The following is a 26,225-nucleotide window of genomic DNA, read 5'->3' on the forward strand; positions in this document are numbered from 1 at the left end:
TTTGTAGGGAGTAGGATATATTGGTCATACATTTCATACATTTTCTCAGATTCCCTAGGCTACCTCTTTCTTTTTCTCTTTTGGTGGGCACCCCACCTATGACAAGTCATAGAAATGCCATATGGCAGGGCATGGAATCTGATTTCCCAAGCAGCCCCCCAAGGGGCATATGATGCAACTCAAAAATTTAGGGGAGTTAGCTCTCTGTGGGGTGAACCTTGGCCAATGGAAAACAGGAGATGAAAGGGAAACAGGTAGATGATTCCCTCTCAGTTCTCCCCTTGGCAGACTGCTCCAAGGTATGGTCTCTCCTTGCAAGCACCACGTGCTTAGCAAACAACCCTGCCAAGTGTCCTGTTCTCTCCTCATGGCTGTGAAGCAGTGGCCAGTACAGTAATGCATGCATCATCTAGCCTTGCTTCACATCATTCCTTATCTCATGTCTCTTTTTCTCTTCATCACCCTGGGCTTCCATCTCCAAAATAAAATTCTGGCACTTTAATCCTTGACTCAGAGTCTGCTTTCAAGAGCACTTAAGATATGGGGATACAGTCAATGCCCTTATCCCAACATAGAGTCCCAACAGTGGGGTAGTAAGAAGGTCCTGAGGATGTAACTGAATTTTTCTACTCAAACTCAGATTGTTGCCTTCCTCTCAGTGACCCAGTGCCAAGATCTCTGGGTCAGGCCATTTCTGGCCTTCTCCCCAGAAGAAACTAAAACTTCTTTCATAGGCTCTCTTCTTGGTTCCTTGCTCTTTCTCCTGAGCACCTAATTCTTCCTTTGGGAAAAGTCAGACCTAGGCTTATAGCCTTCTCTACCTTCTGGCTGTCTTTGCTCTTAGGCATCTAGAGGGCAGGAGGCCAGAGCCTGGAAGTTCCAAGTCCCCTTCTATAGATGGCCAGTCAAAAACTGAGGTCAGTGCAGGCTACTAAATGGAGAACTCTGTAATAGCAGTATCTGAGGCCAGGGCTGGAGGAGAAAAAGCAAGGTCCTCTGCCTTTTCTGAGTTTGCACTTGGCACAGAGTTGTTCACCTCTTTTCAGGCCCCACCTGACCCAGGCACAAGGGACATCCATCCGTATTGCTTGTGTCATGCATTGGCTCTGAGTTCCATGAGCCAATGAGGTTTCTTCCTTCCTTGGCTCTCCCAAAGAAGATAAGGCTTTGTAACATAATTGGCAGCTATACAGGCTGAAAGGAGAGGCCCAGAGACCAAAAACAGCCCGAGTCCCTGCCAAGGTTGACTGTGTCAGGATGGAGGCAGCTGCAGTCAGGACAGGGGATGCTCAAAGATCACATCTGAAGCTAGAATGGAACAAGCAAGGTCCTGTGATCTCCACAGTCTTAGCACTGTCTTTGGAGGGCATAGCAGGCATATTGTGCTCTACTGAGGGAGGGTGAGCCTCCAGGTCTGGTCAGAGCACACAGAAGAACCAGAACTGCATCTAAGGTCATCTCAGACCAAAGGTCTTTTCTCGCTATACCCAGATTGCATCCAGGGAGAGAAGGAAATTTCGGGGGCAGAGGGGGGTGGTGGTGGTGCTTTGCTGAAAGATGAAGACAGACTCTACTTTCTGATCCAAGTTATACAGATTCTCAGAGAATCTCCAAATTCAGTGTCCACTGGAAGACTCCTCTCCAGGAATCCTTTAGTGATGTGGCCTCATTGCCTCAATGGACCATGGCAGAGGACAGGGGGAGCAAGCTGCAAGTTGCTGACCAGAACGAATGCTTATGTGGCTGCCTGACTGCTATCCGAGGCATCTCTCTTGGGGCTGAGGCCTTGGAGCCAGTCCCACTCAGGGATTTTGATTATCTAGTCAAGGGCATTTGGCCAGACCAGATGAATGTCAAACAGGTTCTCTCTCTGGGGACACTGAGCAGATTCAGGCTGACTCACTGGCATAGACTGAGGCCATTATGGAAGCCATGAATTGAGGTTAGGTGAATGGACAAATTATTACCTGTTCTTAAGGAAGAGAAACCACAAGGGCCAGATTCAGACTCAAAGACCAGGACTCACCAAGAATCTTTATGTTGGTTACTAGCTCACAGAAAACCCAGAAATCAAATCAATTTTTTTGAAAAGAATTATATTGCAAGAAAATCCTCTCACCTGGCAGAGGGACATAGGAAAGTTTAATCTTTAAGTCAAACTTTACACCCCTAAACCACATCAAAAGGAAAGTGGGATGTTTCCGTTTCAGAATGGGCATCCTTTCAAAGATGTCCATAAAGGATGATGGCTAAAGGTAGAAAGGACCAAGAGCAATCAGTTTTGTTGACCAAGAAACTTGCTCCACTGTACAGCTACATGCTACATATTAGTGACCATTGTTTTCTTTTCTCCCCTTTTCCAATTGGGAGGCAGATATTTTTAATGGTTATCCTACTTTCCCCCTACAATTTCATATGGATATGTAGCGGTAGTTAAATTTATATTTTGGCCATTGATTGCACGATCATAAGAAGCCATAACTAGACCAGATCAAGAAGATGCACATCACCAAGGAGCTTAGGACTGAGGACTCACAAAACAACTGGACATGATTTTGCTTTGTCTTCCATTGGGAAGTGAGTGAATGTATTTTTGATTGGCCCTAGTCATTGCATTGTTAGGCAGGCACGTTTTTGAAATTTGTATGTTTGTCAAGAGTGTGGGTGGATTTGGGCCGATGAAGTGGTGGAATATAGTAAACATGTATTGTTTACCTGTCTATGATCTCTTCCTTTGGAGAGCCATCTCTCCCTCTCCATACAGTTCTAGTGAAGATGTCAATTACAGTGGCCTACTCCTCTGTCCTAGAGGTAGGCACATGTCCAAAGGACTCTTTAGGACTTTAGAGCTAGAACTAGTGACGGAAACATACAAAAAGCAGAGCCAAGAGATGGAGACATCACCATTTGAACCCCTAGATCCAGCCAGGCCTGAAAGCAGACACATCCCTTGATTTATCAATTACATAAGCCAATTAATTTCCTATTGGCTTAAAAATGTTCAAGTTGTTTTTTTTGACATTTGTAACAGAAACAGTCCAGACTAATACATGCACACACAAACAGAGACACAAACATCATGTTGTTCGAACTCATTAGACATTTTACAAGTCTTCCATGATCTTACCAGGGGTCAACAAACTTTTTCTGTAAAAGACCAAATAGTAAACATTTTAGACTTTGTGGGTCATATATGGTCTCTGTCTCATAGTCATTTATTTTGCTTTTACAACCCTTTAAAAATGTAAAACCATTCTTAGTTTGCAGGCCATACAAAAATAGACCACTGACCAGATTTGGCCCTTAGGCCATACTTCACCAACCTTTGACCTGCTGACCCTGACCCTGTCAACCTCTGCAGTTTTGGAGTCACACAGTTTGCCAATCCCTAGTCGCGAAGCAAAATACTTTAAATGCCATTTTGGTTCAGGTGTTTTGACATGATTCAATAATGTGTTAAGATTTAGAATAGAGTTAGGAATGGGAAAAAGGTTTTGTATTGTGCCCATTATCTGTCACATGATAGGCACTGAATAAATGGTAAACATTATGATTTCTTGGTAGTAAAGATACTCTTTCATGAAAATGTGGCTGTCCAAACAGTTTTCTACCTTGAAGGCTCTTCATCTCCTTAATCTCCTTTAAGAAGCCTTTCTTTGACCTCCCACAGCAATAAAGTCTAAGTTAGGCATTCTTCTTGCTATCACAAGCCCTGTGTGACCCTCTATTATAACTGTATAATTTCCTTGTCTTGTCCCTTAACTTGGACCATGCCTGAGCCCCAGCACCTAGCATGGTGCTGAGCATCTAGTACTGGAGGGCGCTTCCTGCTTCCACGTGAATGTCTGTTTGCATGTCCAGGTGCTGTGTGCCTCCATCTGTGTCCAGGGCAGTCAGTCTCTGTGTCAGCATTGTGCTGGTGTACAGAGCTCAGCACTAGTTTCTCTCTCAGTTTGAAAATATTGTGGCTGTACACCCACACCTTACCTAATCATGTTATTACCCTATTTTTCATTCCCATTCTCTCCACAAAAGAGTCAAAGGCAGAGGAACAGGTGGGAACAAGTTTTCTTAGAAACTGTCAGGAGGAGGAACCCTCCAACCCCACCCCCATAGCCTTCTTTACTGTCTGATCAGAGCAGAGGCCTCCAGCCTCAGCAACATCTGGGGACCAGAGTGCTCACCGCACAGCTGGGGCCCCAGATTAGGTTGATCCATCTCTGTGGGGTGCAGGGGAAATGATCCTCCTGGGAAAGTATGTGCAAGGCCTTGGAGGCCCAGGGAAGGCTGACCAAGGCAAGGTGAATCATGGTGTTCTGAGCTGGATCTTTTGCCCATCTCACAGAAGCAGGCAGGAAGCACCACCATTGATCAGCTTTATATGGCACCCACTGTATACAACAGACAGACAAAGACAGACAGACGGAGCACACACCACTTCTAAGCTGAACACTGCTCACCATCTAGAAGCACCTTGGATAAGCACATGTGAGACACTCTTGCATAGGAAAGATGTACTTTTTAAAGGAATGCAGAAGTATTTTGGCAAAACATCTACTTCCCTCCCAGGTCCAGGGTAAAGAGGGACCTCTAATTCTGAAGCTTCTACATATTGAAAGTTATCCCCTTCTCAATGGCAGTATATACAGTAGCAAACCTTCCAACTCTGTTGTCACAGGCCTCTACATATATTCTGGATCTACTATTTGGGTGGGCAGACTCAGACTTAGAGACAGAAGGTGGCTGGGAGCAAGGGGATCCTGGGGCTGGCTCAAGGTGAGGTGAAACGGGTCTCAGCTCAACCAAAGGCAGGGCTTCTGTCTAATGGACTCAGAAGCTAAAAACTGGAGTGGCCAAAACTCCCTGTTCCTGCCTGGGGAAGCAGTGTTTCTATGGGAGTTGTCAAGTAGGAAAGGCAGGTTCCTACTCGTGCTGGCTGGGAACACTTCTCCAGATGGCAAGGACCAGGGCAGGCCAGAGCTCCTCCCGGGGCCTCTTCTGAGATGAAGAGTTCTTCAGAGTTTGGGGGTTGTGGGCTGTGGATTCACTGCTTCCATAGCTCTCTAATTACTGGTATATGAACCTAGACCTCAAGTCCTTAATCATTTTAAAAAGGGCAGGTGAGGGGGGAGTGGTACAAGAGGGAATGAGACACAGAACAATCTTTCCACAGCCTCCCTCTACCTAGGCTGGGGCTTCCAAGGGTTTCCTTCACCCTGTTTCCTAGGGATATTTAAAGGCAGCTTTTATAAGACACTATACTGTCTTTTTGTTTCTTTTTTTTTTCTTTCTGTTTATTCATTTCTTTGTTTTAATTTAATATATATATATATATATATTTAAAAAAGCAATAGTCCTTTGGTCCCTAACTGCTAAGGAATGATATGATTTCAAAAGAAGTAAATCCGGGCTCCCTGTGTGGACAAGCCCTTGGCACCCCTAAGGCCCTCTGCTGGTTCCCCTAGACAGTCAGTCCTCAGCCAGCCCCAGTTGCCCTGTCAGCCTGAGATCTTTGCCCCAGGCACAGAACAACCCACTAGGGAAAAAAAAAAAAAAAGCAATCCTTAAAGTGGCCTGAGCCCCAGGCCCCAGACTTGGGTCGCATCCACCTCCATCTGCAGCTGCTGCTTCAGGAAGGGCTGCTCAAGCGTTTCTGTGCTTTTCCTTTCCTTTCTTCTCACTCTTCAGTTTCTGTTGTTGGGCATTAATTGAGAAGGAGAGAGAGAGAGAGAGAGAGAGAGAAAATCACCCTGGAGGGCAAGACAGGAAGAGCAGCTTGCCCTGTCTGAAATGTCCGAGGTGCCTAGCCAGGGCCTCTCTTCCTGGAGCAGTGCTGCAGCAGGGCCAAAGCAGCAGCCTGCTCCACTGAAGCCGGACCCTGAGTCCAGGGCAGAAAACCCGACTCCTCACTCCTTCCAGAGGACTCCCTGAGGAAGCTCGAGGGAGAGGTGGACCTTCTGATAGAGCAATCTCCAAAAGCTGGAGGCAGCATCCTGTGGACCTGCGGCCCTGCCAGAAGCCTAGAACTTGTCCTCCCCCTCCCCTTCATCCACCAGGCCCTGCAGATCCTGCTTCTTAGAGCTACGATGCTTCTCTCCCCTCATCGCCATGTTCATTACCTCACACCTTTTCCCTTGCTTGTTTAAATTCCTCCATGTTTCTCTACCACCTTCAGGATAAAGTCCAAACTCCTTGCCATTAAGACCTTCACAGGCTGACCTAAACCTGATTTTCTAGTCTCATTCTCTAACCCCTTGACCCACCCATGCACAGGTTCTCTACTCCCATGGCCCCTGTGGCTAGCTCTAGAGAAGAACTGATTGAATTTTGCTGCAACTGTCCCTCCCTCAGACCATGGGGGCAGGAATGTTCTCTAATTTATCTCAGTCTTTGGACTGGAGGAAAAACACAAAGACAATATCTGAGGATTCTTGCTAGCTCCTGCCTCTTCTCTCTATCCCAAACTTTTTCAGAGGTGGGGTGCCCCCGACTTCCCAAAAGGAAAATCAAACCTGTGAGGGCCTCGTCATTCAGGCTCCATCTCCTGGGGCCAATCAGGGACTCACCTTTCTGTGGCTGGCCAGTGAGTGCAGATCAGTAAGGCCGGTTGGCATCCTTGGGCCTCTTTAGCTGGACCTTGAGCCTCTTCATGCCAATTTGAAAGCCATTCATGGCCTGAATAGCAGTCTGGGCACTAGTTGGATTGTCAAAACTAACAAACCCTGTAGGATGTAGGTGAGAGATTGTCTGGGGACGCTGCCTGGCAGGGCTGCCTTTCTCTCTGACCAACCCCCTCTTCTCCCTGCCCCTTCAGGCCAGTCCCATCAAACATATACTCATCCATTATTTACACATACGTGCACACACATACATAAACAAACATGCACATACATGAAAAGATACAGGCTCATGTTCATACTTAAAAGGGCACATGGCCTGAGTTTCCTAAAGGCATGATTCTTAAAAGGAGAGTCAGCAACTCTAAGTGTGTGTGTACATATATGTATGTATGTCAGGGTGTGTCCCTCTCTTTCCTGGCATGGGATGGCTCTCTCTACATAGCTCCCCTATAGTTGGAGGGGATCACTGGTCCAGGACCCATACTCTTCTTGCCCTGCCCAGACTCCTCTAAGTGTGGCCTGGTCAAATATCTCCACACACGTGACCTTCCAGGTAAACCTGACATTGGCTTGTTCCTGGTCTAGGCTAACTGCTGAGCCCCCTGACTGTTGTGTGAGCCACATAATCAGTTTAAAGAAAGCATTGCCTTATAAAGCTACGATCATAAGGTCTATAGGGAATCCCAGAGTTAGGAGCAGGAGGGGCCCAGGGGATGGGGCTCAGCTCACCAAAACACTTGCTCTGGTTGGTGGCTCGATCCACAAAAACTTTGGCAGAGACAACAGCTCCAAAAGGCAGGAATGTCTGTATGAGTTCCGCATCACCAAACTCCTGAGGCAGGTGATAGATGAAGAGGTTACAGCCTTCGGGGCCTGCAGGAACAGTAAGACTGGTTCAGGGGAAGAACCCTAAGTCCAGCCCCACCAGGCCCTGATCTCCAGCCCCCGTCCCTCACCTTCTCTCTGCTGCTGGGGCAGGGCTGAAGGCTGCTGGGAAAAAGCTGTGCTCACTGGGGCATAGGCCGATGGATAGGCTGCTGGAGACAGAGGTGGGAGTGGGCAGTGACCCCAGGAGCCATCCCCCAAGTTGGGCCCCATCTTCCTGGCCACCAAGTTGTCCACCCCACTGTAACTCTCACCCCAGAGACGCAGGGGTGGGGGCCTTGGGAGGTTGACTCCTTCCTCAGAACAGAGCCAAACCCCGCCCCCCCCCCACACACAAAGCTTCCTGCTTCTTTCTGGGGCCCTTCAACCCCCCAGGCCCCGAAGCGCCAACAACCTGCGTAGTGGTGCATCCCGGCGTAGGCCTGCTGCAGCGGGTCAGCCACGCCCGGGCTCTGGGCTAGGGAGAGAGGCGTGGGAGGCCCACAGTGAAGACAGGCAGGGGCGGGTGGGAGGCTCGGGAGTGTGGGAGGGAGGGGAGATTGTGGAAGCCCCAAGCCCCCTTCTCCCTCCCCCTCACCCCCACTCCCCACCGCATGTCCAGGAGATTTGGGTGGAGCGCGGGGCCCACCTGGGTAAGGGGAGAGCCCATTATTATAGAGAGTGTCCGAGCCCGGCTGCCCATTGGTCTGGGGAGTGAGGGGGCCGAATCCATTGACACCGATGGGCGCCGGAAGAGCGGGAAGAGCGCCAGGGCCGCCGCCGGGCGGGGAACTGGCTGCTGAAGACGGAAGGGAGAGTGAGGCCGCGGCTTCGCCCCCGCGGGGCCTCTTCCCCGCCGCACCTCATCCCCCACCCCCGGGCGCCTACCTGCGGGGGGCAGCAGTGGCGCTGCCACCAGGCTGAAGGCCGCCACGTGCTGCATCTGCGCCGCCACTGCGGCCACCGGGCCTAGCCCCAGGCCCTGCGCGGCGGCCAGCAAGGCCGCCTGGTGCTGCAGGATCTTCGGGAAAGAGGAGCGCGGGTGTGGCGGGCCCCGCGGCGAGCAGCGGCCCCCGGCCCCCAGTCTGGTCCACCCACCTGCCTGCCCGCGGAGGCCCCGCACCTACCGCCGTGGTGTAGGCGCCGCAAGCGCCGAGCGGCAGCGGCGCGGGGTGGAAGGCGCCTAGCTGGCCCGCCATCTGCTGCATCCGCCGCAGCGCGCGCTCGCGGTCCGTGTCCGCCAGCTTGACCACGAGGCTGGATGAGGCGCCCTGGGCAGGGCCGGGAGGCGGCGGTGACCCGGCCCGACCCCGGCTCCAGCCCGGGCCCGAGCACCTTGAGCCCTCTCCCGGGGCACCGAGCACTCACGGAAAGGAGGGGCCCGATCCCGCCCCGCTGGCCTCACCCTCCGCCCCTGGTGCCCGCCCTCACCGCCATGGTCCGGCTGCCGTGCAGGCCCTGGATGGCTGCCTGGGCTTCTCCTTGACTCCCGAACTTCACGAAGGCACAGCCTGGGGCAGGATAAAGGGGTCAGGTGGCTCAGGCCACAAGTGCCAAAGGGTCGTGTGGCCCGCAGTGAGACAGCGTCACCAGATAATCCCATGGACAAGTGCAGGTCACCTTTACTGGTGCCATCCGGGCTCCGCAAGACTGTGCACTCCTCGATGTGGCCGAAGGGCTGGAACAGGCGGCGGACATCCTCCTCACCCTGCTGCTTGCCCAGCATCCCCACAAACAGCTTTCGGTCCTCTGGGGACAAGGCCAGGAGTGACCTGGGGATCCCAAGGCCTCCTGGACTCTCCAGAATAGGTGGAGAAAATGAGGAAGGTCGCTCACCACAGTCTGGCTCTGGGAAGAGGGGTGGCGAGGGGACAGGCCCTGGGCCTACAATGTTAGGGTTGTTTTTTTGTTTTTGTTTTTGTTTTTTTTGAAGAATGGGATAACCTACAGATGTATCTGGAGGAAAAGAATTCAGCCCAAATGTTCCATCAAGAAAATTTGGGTCCTGGAAACCCCCAGAAAGCCTCATGGTTGTTCTTGTGGGGAGTGAGTCAGTCTTGATATCTTTGGGTGATTAGAGCCTTGTATGCACCATTTTACATGTTCCTAGGGTTTGAGAAATTGCTTTTCTGGACCATTTCAGCTGCTTTAAGGAAGAGGAAGCTTAAAGAAGGCCTTTGTATTCAGATTAAGTTCAAAGAAAAGCTGTACACACTTGGGGGTCAACCTGATGGCAATGGCAAGAATTAGTGCCCCTTCCTGCTCAAATCAAGGAGGATTCTGGATAACAAAACAAAACAAAAAACAGCACAGAAAACAGTTCTCTTATCCACAGATACTGAGCATTGGAATGATGAGTCTCCATCCCCAGTACCAAAGCCAACCTTGATGCCCCTCCCAAAGGCCTAAAGAGGGCAGGAAGTCTGGGTTCCTGAGCCAAATGTTAACATTTTCTCCACCAGAGTTTCTCAGCCCCTGACCCGTTTCCTTAACCCCCACTTCTCTCAGCCCATTCCTTCACTGAACCTCCAGGCCCCTCACTGAGCCCTAATACCTCTGCTCTACCCTTCCCTCTTCTCCCGCCATGGTCCCACCCCATAGCAGTGTTCATGCTATGGGAGAACAGCCTCTGCTTTCAGACCTGGATGGCCACCTCAGAACCAAGTCTGATCCCTCTTCAGGCCTATACTTCTGAAAGGAGTGACGAAGATGTCAGGAAAGGGGCTGCAGCTGGGCCTGTGGACCCTGGGAACACTTGTAGGGCTGGGGTCAGAAGCCAGGGCTTACCTACACATCCCACGAGCTACATTCAGGAGTAAACCCCAGGAGCCTGGGACAGAGATCCCAGCTCAAGGGCCTGCTGTTAAAGCCTGACTCCTCCCTGCACCAAGGTAAGTTTCTGAGCTTGGGATGGGGCTTGACCCTGAAGTGGTGGGGGGTTGGGGTGGGGATACAAGTTGGGAGAGAAGGTTTAGGTGGGAATCTGGCTTCAGGCTTCACTTTCAAGATCCCGGGTTCAACGGAAGCCCATCCCAAATTCTTTTACCCCTTGACAAGCTTGGGCAGAGGTTGAGGGGTGAAGGTGGGGTTCCTTGGATCCTGAGTTCAGGGGAGACAAGGCTGGTTAGGAACATAGGGTCTGAAGCCCAAGTGACAATGCAAAGGAAGAACAGAAGGACTGAAATTAGCAGTGGAGGGAATCTCCAACAAGGCTACATGTGTGTGCACATTTCACCTGGATGGTGTGGGGCTCAGCCTCGGCTGCCCTGGGTGTCCTGAGGTATCCTGTCTGTTGCTGGTGTGTCTGTGTGGAGGGCGAGGGCTGCGGTTCTTATGGGGCAGGCAGAGTGGGTTTCAGCAGAATCCTGCCCTCTGTCCAGAAGAGTACCGCCCAGCGATCCTGAGGGGGAGAGGATGGATAATGTACCCGTCGCCCGAATTCTGGAGGAGGTAAGGACTTTCTGTGGTGAAAGTACACACAATGGGTGTACTTCATTTCTGGGGGTGTAAGCCACGGAATAGTGCTCTGAGAATAGATCACTATTTCCCAACCTTTTGAAAAAGCCATGGAATCCTTTGTTCTATCAAAAATATTAGGGTATCTAAGCCCCCTCTCAATCAGAAACAGTGTGGGCATCACTATCCTAAAATCGTCAAGATTGAGGAATGACATGGGCAGAGGATGCAATGATGGATTAAAGTGGACTTATTGTTTTGGAAATGGAAGAGCTTGTAACATTGGTGTGGGTCGGTGGTCACCAGAGGTTCTGGGGGGGGAGGGGAGGAATAGGTGTTACATAGGGCATTTGGGGGACATTGGAATTGTTCTGAATGACATTGCAATGACAGATATAGGCCATTATACATTTTGTCAAAACCTATAAAATTGTGCGGTGCAGGGAAGTGGACTTGACCCAGTGGTTAGGGCGTCCGCCTACCACATGGGAGTCTGCAGTTCAAACCCCGGGCCTCCTTGACCCGTGTGGAGCTGGCCCATGCGCAGTGCCGATGTGCGCAAGGAGTGCCGTGTCACGCAGGGGTGTTCCCCGTGTAGGGGAGCCCCACGCGCAAGGAGTGCACCCCGTAAGGAGAGCCGCCCAGCGTGAAGGAGGGTGCAGCCTGCCCAAGAATGGTGCCACACACACGGAGAGCTGACACAGCAAGATGACACAACAAAAAGAAACACAGATTCCTGTGCCACTGACAACAGAAGTGGACAAAGAAGAAGACGCAGCAAATAGACACAGAGAACAGACAACAGGGGCGGGTAGGGGGAAGGGGAGAGAAATAAATAAAATAAAAATAAATAAATAAAAATTGTGCGGTACAAAGTGTAAATTATAATGTAAACTATAGACCATGGTTATTAGCAATGCTTCAACATGTATTCAGGTGTAACAAATATACCACAGTAATGAAAGATGTTAATGAAAAATGTGTGGGAGGGGAAGAAGGTGGGTATATGGGAATCCCCTTATACTTTCGATGTAACATTTATGTAATTTAAAGCTTCTTTTGGGAAGCAGATTTGGCTCTACTGATAGAGTGTCCGCCTACCACATAGAAGGTCCAACGTTTAAACCCAGGGCCTCCTGACCCATGTGGTGAGCTGGCCCATGCGCAGTGCTAGTGCATGCAAGGAATGCCATGCCATGCAGGGGTATCTCCCACATAGGGGAGCCCCACGCACAAGGAGTGCACCCCATAAGAGAGCCGCCCCGCAAGAAAAAAAAACACAATGCAGCCTGCCCAGGAGTGGCACCACACACACAGAGAGCTGATGCAGCAAGATGACACAACAAAAAGAGACACAGATTCCCAGTGCCACTGAGAATGCAAGCAGACACAGAAGAACACACAGCGAATGGACACAGAGAGCAGACAATGGGGGAGGGGGAGGAGGGAAGGGGAGAGAAATAAAATAAATAAATCTTTTAAAAAAATAAAGTTCTTGAAAAATACAAAAATTTTTAAAAATTAAAAAAAAACGAAAATATTAAGATAAAGCCTAAAATTTAAGAGAGAAAATCAGAACTGCTGACTAAAGCCAGAAATGGAGGGGGGTGGAGCCTGGAGTCCCTCCTGAGCCTCCTCCACTGCTCCACTGAGGGGACTCCAAGGAAAACCCTTTGAAAACTACTGACACAGAAGACAGAAAATAGAATTCCAGATGGTATATGAAGAGGATATGAGATTATTTCATTCAAGAAACTAAGAAGATAGGAAAGGTTCTTCATGAATCTCTTGAGCATTCTGATGTTGGTGACTTTGCCTTGACATTGGAGGACATGCCCCAACTTCATTAGAGAATCAAATACCAGAAGACTGTATCATGGTTCTAACTTAGGAGAGTGAAGCTACCATGTGGTAGGAGGCCGAGGAGGGGCTGAAGGATCTGAAATTCGAGGGTCTCCAGAATCCCAAGGCATAAGGGGAGTTTCATGAAGCCCTAATTTATTTGTGCAGCTGTGTCATTGGGTAGGGTCTGCAAGTAGTGACGGCACCCCTGTAAGATGTCATGCCACATGGGCCTACATCTAGATGGCCCTAGGTGAGTAGAGAGATGTCAGAACCTGAGTTGGAGCCTCTAGGACAAGGAAGACAATTGTGTAGACAGTGGTGTGATCCACTGGACAGATGTGATCCTTCATCTGTTCTTCCTCTTGTTGCTCTTTTCTGCTACTGCTGATCAGCTCAAGCCTACATCACAGTCCATGAAATCCTCTGATCCTTCTTCTCCAGTGAGAGTTTTCCAGCTGGGTTAATAATATCTACTTCTAGATCAGGTTACTGACCCTGTGGTTTTGGACTATTGGGGTGTACATAATTTCAAATGGAGAAAAGTACTCATTCTGGATGGGGCACTGCACTGTTTTACAGGCATCACCTTCAATCCTGAGATCCTCTTTGCCACTGAGGGACCTTGATGGTGTTAGACAGGAGGATGAGCTGGGTCACAGTGACTGTGGGCCTCAGGTGTTCTAGAAATGGTAGAGTCATTTTCTTAAAAGACCTGGTCAAAGAGAAATAGAGGATGGACCCCTGAAAGTATCTCCCAAATAATCCACAACCTTGAAGATTATGAAGGTGGATCAATGTCTCAGAGAGAGGTGATGAAGTGATATAGCCCAGATAATTCGGTTTTCTCTAACTCAAATCTTTATTGCTCCAGTTTGGTGAAGAGGGTCCTGCAAGAGTCAAGCCAGGAATATATGGATAAAAGCATCCCATGGGCAGTGGGCTGGACCCTGCAAAGATATCAACCCTAGAAAGATAGCAAACAGAGGGCTTGACCTTTCTGGAGTGGAAGGACTTGGAAGGCAGGATCAGTGTGAAGTGAGACATGATTGGAAAGCCACCCAGTCGAACGGTATAACTGGATTTTCCTGTTGGCAATCAATTTGCACTCCTTGCTCTTCTACCAAATGCTTTTTCAGACCCAAACCAAGTGGCTCGAGCCCTAAGGGCCCATCTTCATGGAGAGATGGGCAGATGGTCACACAGGTCGGGGATTCTCATGCAACAACGATGGGGTTGAGTGCACAGAAACCATAGCAAAGTGAGTCTACTTCATCTTCTTTAGGAAAAGTACCAGGATACTCTCTAAGGAAGGAAGCTGTATGAAGCTCTGGTTCAAGTTAGTCTGAAAGACTTCCTTAGGTGCCCAAGGCATAAAGGGACAATGTATGGACAATGTAGGGGCAAGGTGGCAAGGTCTCAGTCTTGGAGGTACCAACCACCAGACATATCCTAAAATACCAATCCACCTTTCAGTTCAAATACCAACCCAGGAGGTCCTGCTGGTGGCAGCATTTGGAGTGAAGTATCTCTTCTCTGTTGTTTCTAGTGATTACGGCGCATACGGAGTGCTGGGAGAGTGAGTGAAGGAAGTATCCAGCACAGACAAAGCCTCCTGGTGAGCTGATGAGCATCAGGAAGGACTGTAAGGAGGACTGCAAAAACCTAGACTGGGAATCAGAACAGAGACTCCACTGTCCCTTCACCATGATCCAGGAGAGCCAGGAGGTGAGTGAAAATGACAGACCAAGTCTGGGCTTCCAGGTTCCCTTAAGAGAGAAGAACCTCGGCTTCCAGAGATGCATTTTCTTTTGGTAGGCGGGTGCACCTGTACCTAAAGAGCAAGTGTTCACCCACCACCATGGCCTAAAAATGTTGACTGTCAGCTTTGGTGACTTGCTCTGCCAACCTGAAGGAAAGCACCTCTTAATATCTTCAGAGGTAGAATGCAGTCAGAAAGTAAGGAGTTAATTCTAGGATGAAGTCTTGAACAGTACTGTGAAACTTATTCAGTCCAGTTGTAGTTGGAAAATACTTTCTACAATTAAATAAGTATAAGGATCAAAGACAGATATGAGTGCTAACTAACTAACTAAGAACAGTTGTTGCTAAAGTCCATGTCTGACCTAGGTAAAAAAATTTGTCCCAGTATTACAAAATTCTGAAAATTATAGCTCAAAACATAAGTTTAATTCAAAGATTAGTTATTGAACACTGAATAAAGTGAGATCTAAAAAGAATTTGGAGAAGATGGTTTGTGTAGGTAGAGAGTAATATGTTTATCACTAAATGTTCAGGCTGATATTTAATAAACCTTTGCAAATTCAGGGGTAGAAATTACTTGAACAAGTATCGGATGTTGATGGGAGGCTTAATGTGATAATATATCATTGACTTTTGAGTTAAAACAAATTTCAAGATTAAAAAAAAGGCGACTCAAGGTGCATTTTTAAATCCTCAGGGAATGCTTTGAAATTAAAAAAAAAAAACAACAAAAACAAAAAACCAAAGTGAAGAGAGCATATGGAATACCCACACATCTATGGCCAATTAATTTTTTTTTAGGAGATACTGGGGATCGAACCCAGGACCTCATCATACATGGGAAGCAGGTGCTCAACCACCGAGCTATATCCACTCTCCCCAGTTGGTTTTTTTTTTTTTTTTAGGTACTGGGGACCAGGGGTTGAACCTAGGACCTTGTTCATGAGAATCCAAAGCTCAACCACTGAGCCACATTGGTTTCCCTGAGTTTTTTTTTTTTCATTTGTTTTACTTGTTTTGTTTTTGTTTTTTCAGGAGCCACGGGAAACCAAATCTGGGACCTCTCATGTGAGAGGCAGGTGCTCAACCAGTTGAACCCCCATTTGATTTTTTTTTTTTCCCCCATTTGATTTTTGAGGAGGGTGCCAAGTCCACACAATGGAGAAAAGTAGTCTTTTCAAATGGTGTGGGGAAAACTGGATATACACAAGCAAAAGAATAAAAGTAGACCTCTACCTCACACCATATAAAAAAATTAACTCAAAATGGATCAAAAACTTACATAGAAGCACTAAAACTGTAGAAAAGAACATAGGGAAGTATCTTCAGGACCTTGTATTAGGCAATGGATTCTTAGACTTTGTACCATAAGCACAAGCAACAAAAGAAACAATAAATAAATTGGACCTAATCAAAATTAAAAACATTAGTATATCAAAAGACATTACCAAGGAAGTGAAAAGTCAACCAACAGAATGGGAGAAAATATTTGGAAACCATATATCTGATAAGGATTTAATATCCAGAATATATAAAGATCACGTAGAACTCAAGAACAAAAAGACAAACAACCCAATTTAAAAAAAATAGGCAAAAGGCTTGAATAGCCATTTCTCCAAATAAGATATACAAATGGCCAATAAGCACAAATGCTCAGTGCCATTTGGGAAATGTAAATCAAAACCACGGTGAGACACCACATCATACCTACTAGAATGGTTATTATTTTTAAAAATCAAACAGAAATTTTGAAATACTAAAAAGAAATCAGAGATAGGAACATTAGGGAAGCGGACTTGGCCCAGTGGTTAGGGCGTCCGTCTACCACATGGGAGGTCCGCGGTTCAAACCCCGGGCCTCCTTGACTGGTGTGGAGCTGGCCCACACACAGTGCTGATGCGTGCAAGGAGTGCCGTGCCACGCAGAGGTGTCTCCACGTAGGGGAGCCCCTCATGCAAGGAGTATGCCCCATAAGGAGAGCCGTCCAGTGCAAAAGAAAATTCAGCCTGCCCAGGAATGGCACTGCACATAGAGAGAGCTGACACAACAAGATGACGCAACAAAAAGAAACACAGATTCCTGTGCGGCCGACAACAGAGGTGAACAAAGAAGAACACGCAGCAAATAGACACAGAGAACAGACAACTGGGGTGGGGGGGAAGGGGATAGAAATAAATAAATCTTAAAAAAAAGAGAGAGAGAGATAAGAACATTAGTACATTGTTGGTGGGAATCTGAAATGGGGCAGTCATTGTGGAAAACAGTTTAGAGGGTCCTTGAAAAGTTAAATATAAAACTACCATATGATCCAGCAGTCACACTTCTAGGTATATACTCCAAAGAATTTAAAGCAGAGACTCAGATATTTGTACAACAGTGTTCACAGCAGCATTATTCACAATAGCCACAAAGTGGAAGCAACCCCAGTGATCATCAATAGATGAATAGGTAAACAAAATGTGGTATATAATAATAATGGAGTCTTATCCAGCCCAAAAGGAATGAAGTGCTGATACATGCTACTACATGGATGAACCCTGTATATTAATGATGAATGAGATAATTCAGACTTGAACGAACAGAGGTTTTATGATTCCACTAATTTTAAGTAGCTGGAATATGCAAATTCATAGAGTCAGAAAGTACACTACAAGTTACAAGAATGGGGAGTTAATGCACAATTGGTATGAGGGTTCCTGTGTGGGGTGGGGGAAAGTTCTGATAATTGATTGCGGTTAGGGTAGCACATTGTTGTGATTAATCCCACTTCATGTTATGCTTGGGAATGGTTGAGATGGGAAAGTTCATGTGGTATATATGTTTACACAATTTAAAAATACAGAGAGAGATTAAAGAGACAATAACAACTAAAGGCAAGACATAATCTTGGACTGGATCTAATATGAAGGAGAAAATGCCCCCAAAGGACATTATTGGGACAACTGGAAAAAATTGAAACATAGACTGTAAGCTTTATATCAATGTTAAATTTCTTGAACGTGATCATTGTATTTAAGGTAGTTACATAAATGAATATCCTTGTTCTTAGGAAAAATACTTGGAAATAGTAAATGTTCAAGAAGTGTAATAAATACAAATTATTCTCAATTGGTTAGAAAAATGGATGGATGGATGGATGGATATATAGATGGATGGACAGATAGGTGGATGAATTGATAGAATGATACAGTAAATGTGGTAAAATATTAGAAGTTGGTGGTGGGTGTGGCTGTAGCTCAGAGGTTGAATGCCTTCCTCACATGTATTAGGTCCCAGGTTCAGGCTCTAGTACCACCTGAAAAACAATGTTGGTGGATCTGGGTATCTGGGTGGGGTTATGCTGGAGTTCTCTGTATGGGTTTTGTATTAGTTTTGCAAGTGTAAGTTTGAAATTATTTCAAACTAAAAAGTTGACATTATTTCTAAATGAAAATTTATTTAAAAGGAGATTAATTACTTAACCTATTTCTGTATCTTGGTCATCTTGAATACATAAATATTAGTTGAATAAAAATATAGCAAAATTAGGAAATGGAATCACCATTGTGATTTATGAATTCTTTGATTCTATACTGTGAAATTTGAAAAAGAGGGAAGAATATTCAGGAGTTCAATGATTTTGAAGATTTCACCTTAGGACTAAATAATACTTATCCTATAAGATTGATGTTTATAATTTAACTTATTATTTGTGTTTCCAAGTTACATAATGTAAGACAAGAAAATTCAAACCATACTCTCCATGCCAAACAACGAATAAAACAGACTTATGTAGTTACCAATGTCTGAGGAATTGGGGCTCCCTATTGACCTTATATAATTAACATTTTGAAATACATGAACTCTGAAATTCCATCCAGACAAAATATTTTAATATTCACATTCAAAAATGTCTAAGGACTGAAGGAAAAGTTTGTTTTTGGCCTTATGTATGTTTACCATAGAAATGGGTATCTTTAGTATGTTAAGAGAATTTCATTTTGGAAAATTAGATGCATTTTCCTTTAACAGTATACTGGTGCTCAATGTGTTACTGCTACAAAATGTAAAATATAGGCATGTAATATCCCATCCACATAAATGGTGTGGAACTTAACTACAGAGTTTATCGGCATTAGTTGGCATACATTAAAAGGATGCTATAACATAAATTATGAAGCCCTGTTTGCACATCTGGCACTCTGAGAAAAGCACTACCATGGCTATAGGAGACAGCAATGGAAGTAAAGATCCCCAAAACCTTCTACCATGCAGATACTTTTGTACTGCAACTATCATTGTATTGTAGGCATTGAATGGATAAGTGGTACCAATAACTTCCAAAAGAAATACAACATTCGGTATGTTTAACATATAGGTTATTTCAATCAGTCCACACATCTCATGCCTATTAATTAAAAATAAGAAGAATACTACTCTGTTTCATTGGCATTGAAATTCAAGATAAAGTAGGTAAAGTAACTTTTTGTTAAACAAGTTCATGTGTACACTTTATGGGTTACTTCTTTATGGCACATGGGAAAAAGTAGTAGTCTTAGGTTCACGTAGTGCTGGTCTGCTTAAAACAAGTGAATTAGTCACCAACTATTTAATATCATTAAAATGTAAAATTTTTTTATTAAATCACAAGTCTCATCCATTTACAGTTACCTACCTAGGTTTCTGTGGCATTTGAGTTTGTGATACTTGCATTCCCCATAAAGGGAAGTCAAGACAAAAGTTTAATAAGCCCTTTTAGAAGAAAATGGAGAAATTTTAGAATGAATCTTAGATTATATTTTTGCTCATGTATCCTTATCAGGTGCAAAAACCATTATAATTCAACTGTAAACTAAGGGACTTACTTTCAGGAATAATAAATAATATGAAGTTTCGTTGGCTTAAATATATCAGGACAGGTGTGACTGACCATTGAAGGTTTATCAAATGTTGGGGGGCACAGAGATAAGACTTGAATGGAGCAAGCTGCCCCCATTGGTGTTAAATGTTACATTTAAAAAGCAAAATCCAATAATCAATTTTTTAAAAGTTGAGTTCCTAAAGCATTAGTTTGTGATAAGATTCAGCAGAGAGCTGAATTCACTGTAGAAAAGATATTATGATAACTTAAGAAAGGGTACATGTTTTTATTAGTCACAAGATTAACACAGATTCGCTAATGGTAAAATACTTAACTATAAAGCACAGCTGTTTTGCAAGACTTGGTATATAATGTATCCTCCCTCTCAAATAGGTAGCAGGGTGCATTTGATAATTCTTTGAATGGGAACAGAGCAGAATTTAGAGATTTGGCCATCCAAACCTGTAAGAAGGGTTATTTGTGGGTGCACTTGGAGTGTATGCTCTAGAGAGCCATCAATTGTCAAGAAATATCTGGTAAAACACATAACGACTAGAATTATGACTTATAATGCCTGGCAGACCTCTTTTCAGCTTGCACTATTGAGCTGCTCTGAATCTGAACAGATGCATAGGTGGGATGTCACATATACAGAGTGTGTCAATGATTTGATACCTGAAAAACTTGAACACAAAGGGGAAAGGAAATTGTAAAACTTAGGCCACTGATTTGGGTCCAGACAGCCAGAACACATGGACTAAGCCAAGCAGTAGCTTTACTGGCATTATGCCTGTGCAGCTGTTCTCATGATGACAAGACATGCCCTGGCATTGTGGACTTAGCTCCCAAACCAGACTTCTTATTGTTTTTTATGTATTTATTATTTATTTTATTATTTTTTTAATAAAATGACGCCTGTTTTTACATTTTCAATGGTGATGTCACAGTTAGATGCTAAAATCCAGGGACTTGCCTGACCAGGGACTTGAAGCCTGGACCCTCAGATTAAAAGTCTAATATTCTATTGACTGAGCCACCCAGGCCACTCTCTAAACCAGCCTGTTTGCACTGTGTGGCCTGTGTACACGCAATTCCCTCTGCCCCAAACACTATCAACCTCTCTCCTCTCTTTACTGTTTGACTTCTTTTTACTCCTCCTTGAGATCTCAGCTTAAATATTACTACTTTTGAGAGTCCACCTTGTCCACCCAGAGTAAGTTAGGTGTTTTTCATTTGTATTCCCACAATCCTCCTGTACTTCCCCTTGCAAAGTACTGATCATACTGAATTGCAACCCACATTTACATGTTTGTATCCCCTCATAGCCCAGGAGTTCCATGAGGGCAGGTGCCAGGTCTACCTCCCTCACATCTATATTCCTAATGTGGATTAAGTTACTTGGAAGATGTTGGATAGTTGAATAAACTGCAGCCCAACTCTTTTGCTTCTCAGCTCACTCAAGTACTCTCAGCTAGCCTTTCAGCAGTGGGACTGTCTTGCGTTTGTGGATAGAGCTAAGAAGATGACCAGTAATGGCCTAATGAAGTTGAGAAACAGGGTTTCCCACAAAGAAGCAATTCTTCTCAAAAATATGCCTGAAAGAATGAGTTGGGAAAGGATGTGTGTAGGGTGTGTGTGTGTGTATGTGTGTATGTGAGGAGCTTGGACCTATCTCTTCAAGAAAAAGTGGGGATGATAACATCTTGACCATCACAAAACTAAGGGCAGAGAATCTCAAAGGATGAAAGAATCAAGGATTTCTTGGAGGAGCAATTCCACAATGGAACCATGAAGCCATCAGAGCCCCTTGTGGGTGTGGACATTGAGCATGAAGTCTGAGAAGGTGTACAGAATTAGTAGGAGTCAATAAATATCTATGTCAATTGGGTTCAATTCTCTCCCTGATCTTGGGCAGGTTCGTTTGCCTAACAAAACCCTGGCTGGGCTTGAGTGAGAAACGGATCTAAAGAAAGAGTCAGCAAACTTCAGGGAGGGCTGCAGGTAGATACCTCAGAAAATAATTAGACCCAAGAATGAAGAAGTCACCAAGAGCTAACCACAGAAACCAGCATCGCCTTTCTAGCATGAAAGATAACAGAGGTGGCCAGTACCCAGCTGGTTGTCAGAAGGCACAGACCCTCTACCCCTCTTATTCCTAAGGAGCATTGGTCTTTCTTCACCAAAGATCAAGACAGTGAAAATCCCTTCAAGGGCTTTCCATCAGCTTAGAGTCAAATTCCTTAGCCTTCAAAATCTATCTTACCAGCCTTATATTTTACCATGAGTAAGCAGGCAATTATAATGAGGGATCAAGTGGCCCCAACCCAAGGGGGGATTGGGTTCCCTGGAAACAGAAGAATCTGGAAAAGAGCAATAACTCCAGCCTGATTCTTCAAACAAGCCTAGAATTTCCCCCCAGCATCTGCTTAGACCCCTCCTGCCTCTTCTGGGTCTGAGGTCCCCACTGCCCTCCTCAATCTGAACTGGGATTGCTGAGCTGCCCTTGGTGCTGAGCAAAACTCTGATCCAGGGAGACTCTAGTGATAAACCATGGGCAGCTCTGAGGCCAGGAGTGGTCTACCATCCCCTACATAGGTGACACCTGAGGATCGGCAGGCAGGAAGTTACCTCCGCGGCCCTCACTGGCAGCCGGCTTCACTTGGATCGGACGATTCATCTGAAAGACACCGTACCAACACACCCAGTCAGCATCACTGCCTGGCCTTGGGACCCCAGCTTTTCCATCCCTTAATTCGCAGCGTCTACACCCTGGTCCCTTTGAATTCTCCAACACCCCCACACTGGAATTGTAGATTCTTTCCAAGATCCAAGACCCTTCCTGAAACACAGGAATTTAGAAGGTGCTGACACCTGAAGGGATGGGTGATAGGAAGCCCAGGTGGGATGTGGGGGCTAAAGAGATTCTTGGGCTTTGGGCTCTGGGTGGGGACCACGTGAGGGACTATCCCTCTGGCTCCTGGACTTACTTCAAGGCTTTGGGTGAGAGAAACCATGTGGAAGGGTGGAGTCGTCGATACTGCAGCTGAGTGTTTTGTGCCTGATGCTGAGAGTATAATGCTACACATCATTTAGATTAAACAACCTGGGAATCAGGCCTGAGTTATCTAGCCCCAACTCTGCCATTTAATGGTTGTATGACTTCAAGCCATACTCTCTCAGACTCATCAAAACAGGTAAACATTCCCTAAACTTATGTCACCAGAGTTTCTATTAGTAAATTCACCCCCACACACCTGGTCTCTGCTTCCCCTGAGGATGCTGGAGTTCTTTAGGGTGCAATAGCTGGCCCTTACTCATCTCACTCTTCCCATTCTTCCTGGAGACTCTCACCCACACCCACGGACTCAGTTACTATCCACACAGGGATGACTCAGAGCTCCGCATCTCCAGCCCACGCCACTCTCTGGAGCTTCAGACCTGTGTGCCCAGCCGCTTCCTGGACATCTCGATGAAAATGCCCCACTGGCACCTTCCACTCAACACACCCACAACGGAACTCATCTTTATTCCCCAAACCTGCTCCTCCCAGGCACCCAAAAGCTATAAATCTAGAACACAGCTTGACTCTACCCTCCATCCCCTCCCCCAATGAATTTCACCTTCTAATTCAGGGGTTCCCTGATCAGGAGTAAATCAGAATTACCAGGGCATCATATCAGACTCTCAAGAGAGGGGGTTGTATATTTTGAAAAAGCTCCTAGGAGATTTCAATATCCACCCCCACCTTCCCATCCCCCAACCACCTGAGTGAATGAATGATTGAATCCCCATCTCACCTTCCTCTCATGGGTGTTGTGGGGATCACATGAGGTAATGGGGATGCACAAGGTCTTTGTAAATTGCCAAGAGCTGGGTGCGTGGGATGTGAGGAATTATTGTTGGGGGGCAGACAGCTGAGTGCCGGGAGGAAAGAACAGCGGCCTTCCCGTTCACGGAGGAAGGAGCACTGATGCCCATCTGGCCTAAGGAGGTGATGATCTCACCCCCTCCCTTCAGGAAATGCATTGCTCTGCACCAATCAGGGACCATTCCATCTACCAATGTGCTGGTTGCCGAGACAACAGGCAGCTTCCTGTTACCATAGCCACAAGTGCTACCCAGTAACCATGGTAATGCCCTGGCAGTCACAGTTGAGCAATTTCCTTTGGATCAAATTTGGGGGTAGGAGTGTGGGGGGGGAGGACTGACTTTCTTTTTTAAAAAAGGAACAGAAAACAGGCCAAGCCTGAAGCAGCGTGATCCCCCTCCTACCTAGGTCATAACTTGTTACACGCTCTGACACACCCACCCACTAGTGTACCTGCAGTGTACAGGCTCAGGGGTGGGGGGAGCGAGACACCGACAGGACTCAGGTTGCAATCTAGAGGGGCTGCCACATCAATCCAAGCACATCAGGGGGAGCTGGACAGGTCTGGACTGGCCTGGACCAGGGACCAGGAGAACGGGACCCATCCCTGAGCATGGCCACCTGTGATTGTGGAGGAAGAGACCAAGAGACAGAGCCATGGAGATTAGAGACAGAGGGAGAGATGAAGAGACACAGAAAGTGGGAAATAACATGAGAGAGAGAATAAGCAACAGACCCGGAAGGGGACAAGGAAAGAAAAACTGACGGAGATGGGAAGGAATTGAGGAGATGAATCAGGAAGTGGGGCAGGAGAGGCAGGGAAGAGCCTGGTGGGGGAGAATGAGAGAGGGGCAGAAGCCTAGGTTGGGAGGTAGTGAGGGTGAGCAAGACCATCATTATTTTATTAGTTCTTAAATAGATCCTGAGAATTTCTCTCTGGAGCCTAGAATGACAAGCGCATGTGACAGCAGCAGTTTCCATGGCAGCTGGGTTTCCAGGGAGATGGAGCTCATCAGTGCTCTGAGGAACACCCATTTCCTTCCCCCACCCACTCCACTACTCTTCTTTGGGCGGTATATGTCCCACATCTAAGACGTCTTAGAGGCTGGGAGCCTAGGCCTTCTACTGCTTAGGCATGCTGCCAACATTCCTTGAGTTTTGTGCAGTGCCTCAGGTGGGGCCCTCGCGGGAGGCAGCAATGACTCAGATGAAGACCCTATCCTCACGGCTCACAGAGGGGAACATAATGCCATCATATTCTGAGAGTCTGGTGTGTGCCCAGCCTTTCCTGGGTACTTCACACACTTTGTCTTTAAGTTCTTCCAGCCACTCTGCAAGGTAATTCTATTGTCCCCATATTATAGATGAGAAAGCTGAGGCTCAGGGAGGTATTAAATCACTCATACAAGGTTACATTGCCCCCAGGTCTGTCTGGCCCTGAAACCCATACTTTTTGCGTAATGCTGCTCTCCTCTGTTCTTAACAAATAAGACAGGGAGGAACCAAGGCCTTAGACGGAGTGCAAAGTAAAGTGTTGTGGGAGAGGCTGCCTCCAGCCAGAGTCTGCTTCAGGGAGTGCTTTGTGGAGGGGGAAGTGTTTGACTTGGGCCTTGCAGGACTGAGTAATTTGGCTATTTGGACATCATGGGACACATAGAGCCAGGGGCTGAGCACTCCAGATGGCTGTGGTGTGGACAGGGAACTGAAGGAGCAAGTGTTCTGATGAGCGCCTGGCAATGGAGGTAGCCAGGGTAGAGCTAATTGCCCGAGTCAGACAGATGTGGATTTGAAACCTGGAAAGTTCTCTAAGGTCTCTGAGCCTGAGTATTCACATTAGTAAATGGGGAATTCGAGATCTTATCATGGGGAAGCGGATGTGGCTCAAGCAAGTGGGCCCCCATCTACCATATAGGAGGTCCAGGGTTCAATGCTCCGGGCCTCCTGGTGAAGGCACGCTGGCCCATGTGGCGAGCTGGCCCATGTGGCGAGCTGGCCTGTGTGGAGTGCTGGCCTGCGTGGAGAGCTGGCACAGCAAAATGACACAACAAAAAGAGACACAGAGGAGAGACAATGAGAGATGCAGCAGATCAGGGAGCTGAGGTGGCACAAGAGAATGGTCGTCTCTCCCACTCCAGAAGGTCCCAGGATCAGTTTCCAGAGCTGCCTAATGAGAATATAAGCAGATACAGAAGAACACACAGCGAATGGACACAGAAAGCAGACAATGGAGGGAGGGGGTGAAATAAATAAATAAATCTTTTTTAAAAAATCCTATCATGCAGCGTTGTGGTGAAAATAATAATGGCTGGATCTTAGGTAGAGCACCAGATACAAGCATTTTTTTTTTAATTGGAAAGATATGAAACTGAAAGGTAGGCAGGAGCCAGATCAGGGTAGGCTACGAAACCATTACAAGGAATTTTGACTTTGTTGCATTTCAAAGGCAATGGGGATACAGGGAAGGATTTTATGGTGATAGTCAATTTCGTCTTATAAAAGATGAGTTGCTACTATACAGAAACAGGATTGAAAGGGAGAGATTTATGGCAAGAAGTTCAGTGATATAAGAAAGAGGTGAATTCAAGTGATGTGAAGAAAAAACCAACAGGACAATAGTTCAATTGGATGTGGGGACTGAGGAAAAGGAGGAAATGTTGGCTGATTCCCAGACTTCTGGCTTGGGAGTTGAAGGTGTTGGCAGCTTGGAAGTTTGGAGTGGAAGGTCCCAAGGCAAGAGCTTAGGAGCATGAGGAGAGAGTAGGGGCAGGTAGTGCTCCCTAGGGCTCTGAGCCTTCAGGTCCCACTAGGCAGTAGTTATGGAGGATTTAAGTATGGGATTTAAGTATACTCTGTGGCTGGGTGGAGAAAGAGAACTGCCTAAATGGACTGTCTGGACAACCCTATCCTGCCTCCATCCTGCCATAGGCAGCAGAGGGACAGGAGAGTGGGGTGAGATAATCAGGGCTCCCTT

The 26,225-nt window shown here is 46.5% G+C and overlaps 1 protein-coding gene across 1 annotated transcript in view; it reads right to left on the reverse strand.

The window, feature by feature from the left end:
• Positions 1–2,001: 2,001 nt before the first annotated feature.
• The window catches only part of CELF6 (CUGBP Elav-like family member 6), a 34,515-nt gene continuing 10,291 nt past the window's right edge, over positions 2,002–26,225 (reverse strand). The window contains exons 3-13 of the mRNA XM_058294457.2: positions 22,015–22,063; positions 9,105–9,233; positions 8,916–8,995; positions 8,612–8,755; positions 8,373–8,505; positions 8,134–8,283; positions 7,900–7,962; positions 7,577–7,657; positions 7,350–7,493; positions 6,567–6,722; positions 2,002–5,691 (exon numbers count right to left, since the gene is read on the reverse strand). Of these exons, the coding sequence (XP_058150440.1) occupies positions 6,595–6,722; positions 7,350–7,493; positions 7,577–7,657; positions 7,900–7,962; positions 8,134–8,283; positions 8,373–8,505; positions 8,612–8,755; positions 8,916–8,995; positions 9,105–9,233; positions 22,015–22,063 (1,101 nt within the window). The 3' untranslated portion in view covers positions 2,002–5,691; positions 6,567–6,594. The remainder of the gene's footprint in view (positions 5,692–6,566; positions 6,723–7,349; positions 7,494–7,576; positions 7,658–7,899; positions 7,963–8,133; positions 8,284–8,372; positions 8,506–8,611; positions 8,756–8,915; positions 8,996–9,104; positions 9,234–22,014; positions 22,064–26,225) is intronic.

Source organism: Dasypus novemcinctus, chromosome 3 (genome assembly GCF_030445035.2).
Source record: "Dasypus novemcinctus isolate mDasNov1 chromosome 3, mDasNov1.1.hap2, whole genome shotgun sequence".
Taxonomy (NCBI): Eukaryota; Metazoa; Chordata; class Mammalia; order Cingulata; family Dasypodidae; genus Dasypus; species Dasypus novemcinctus.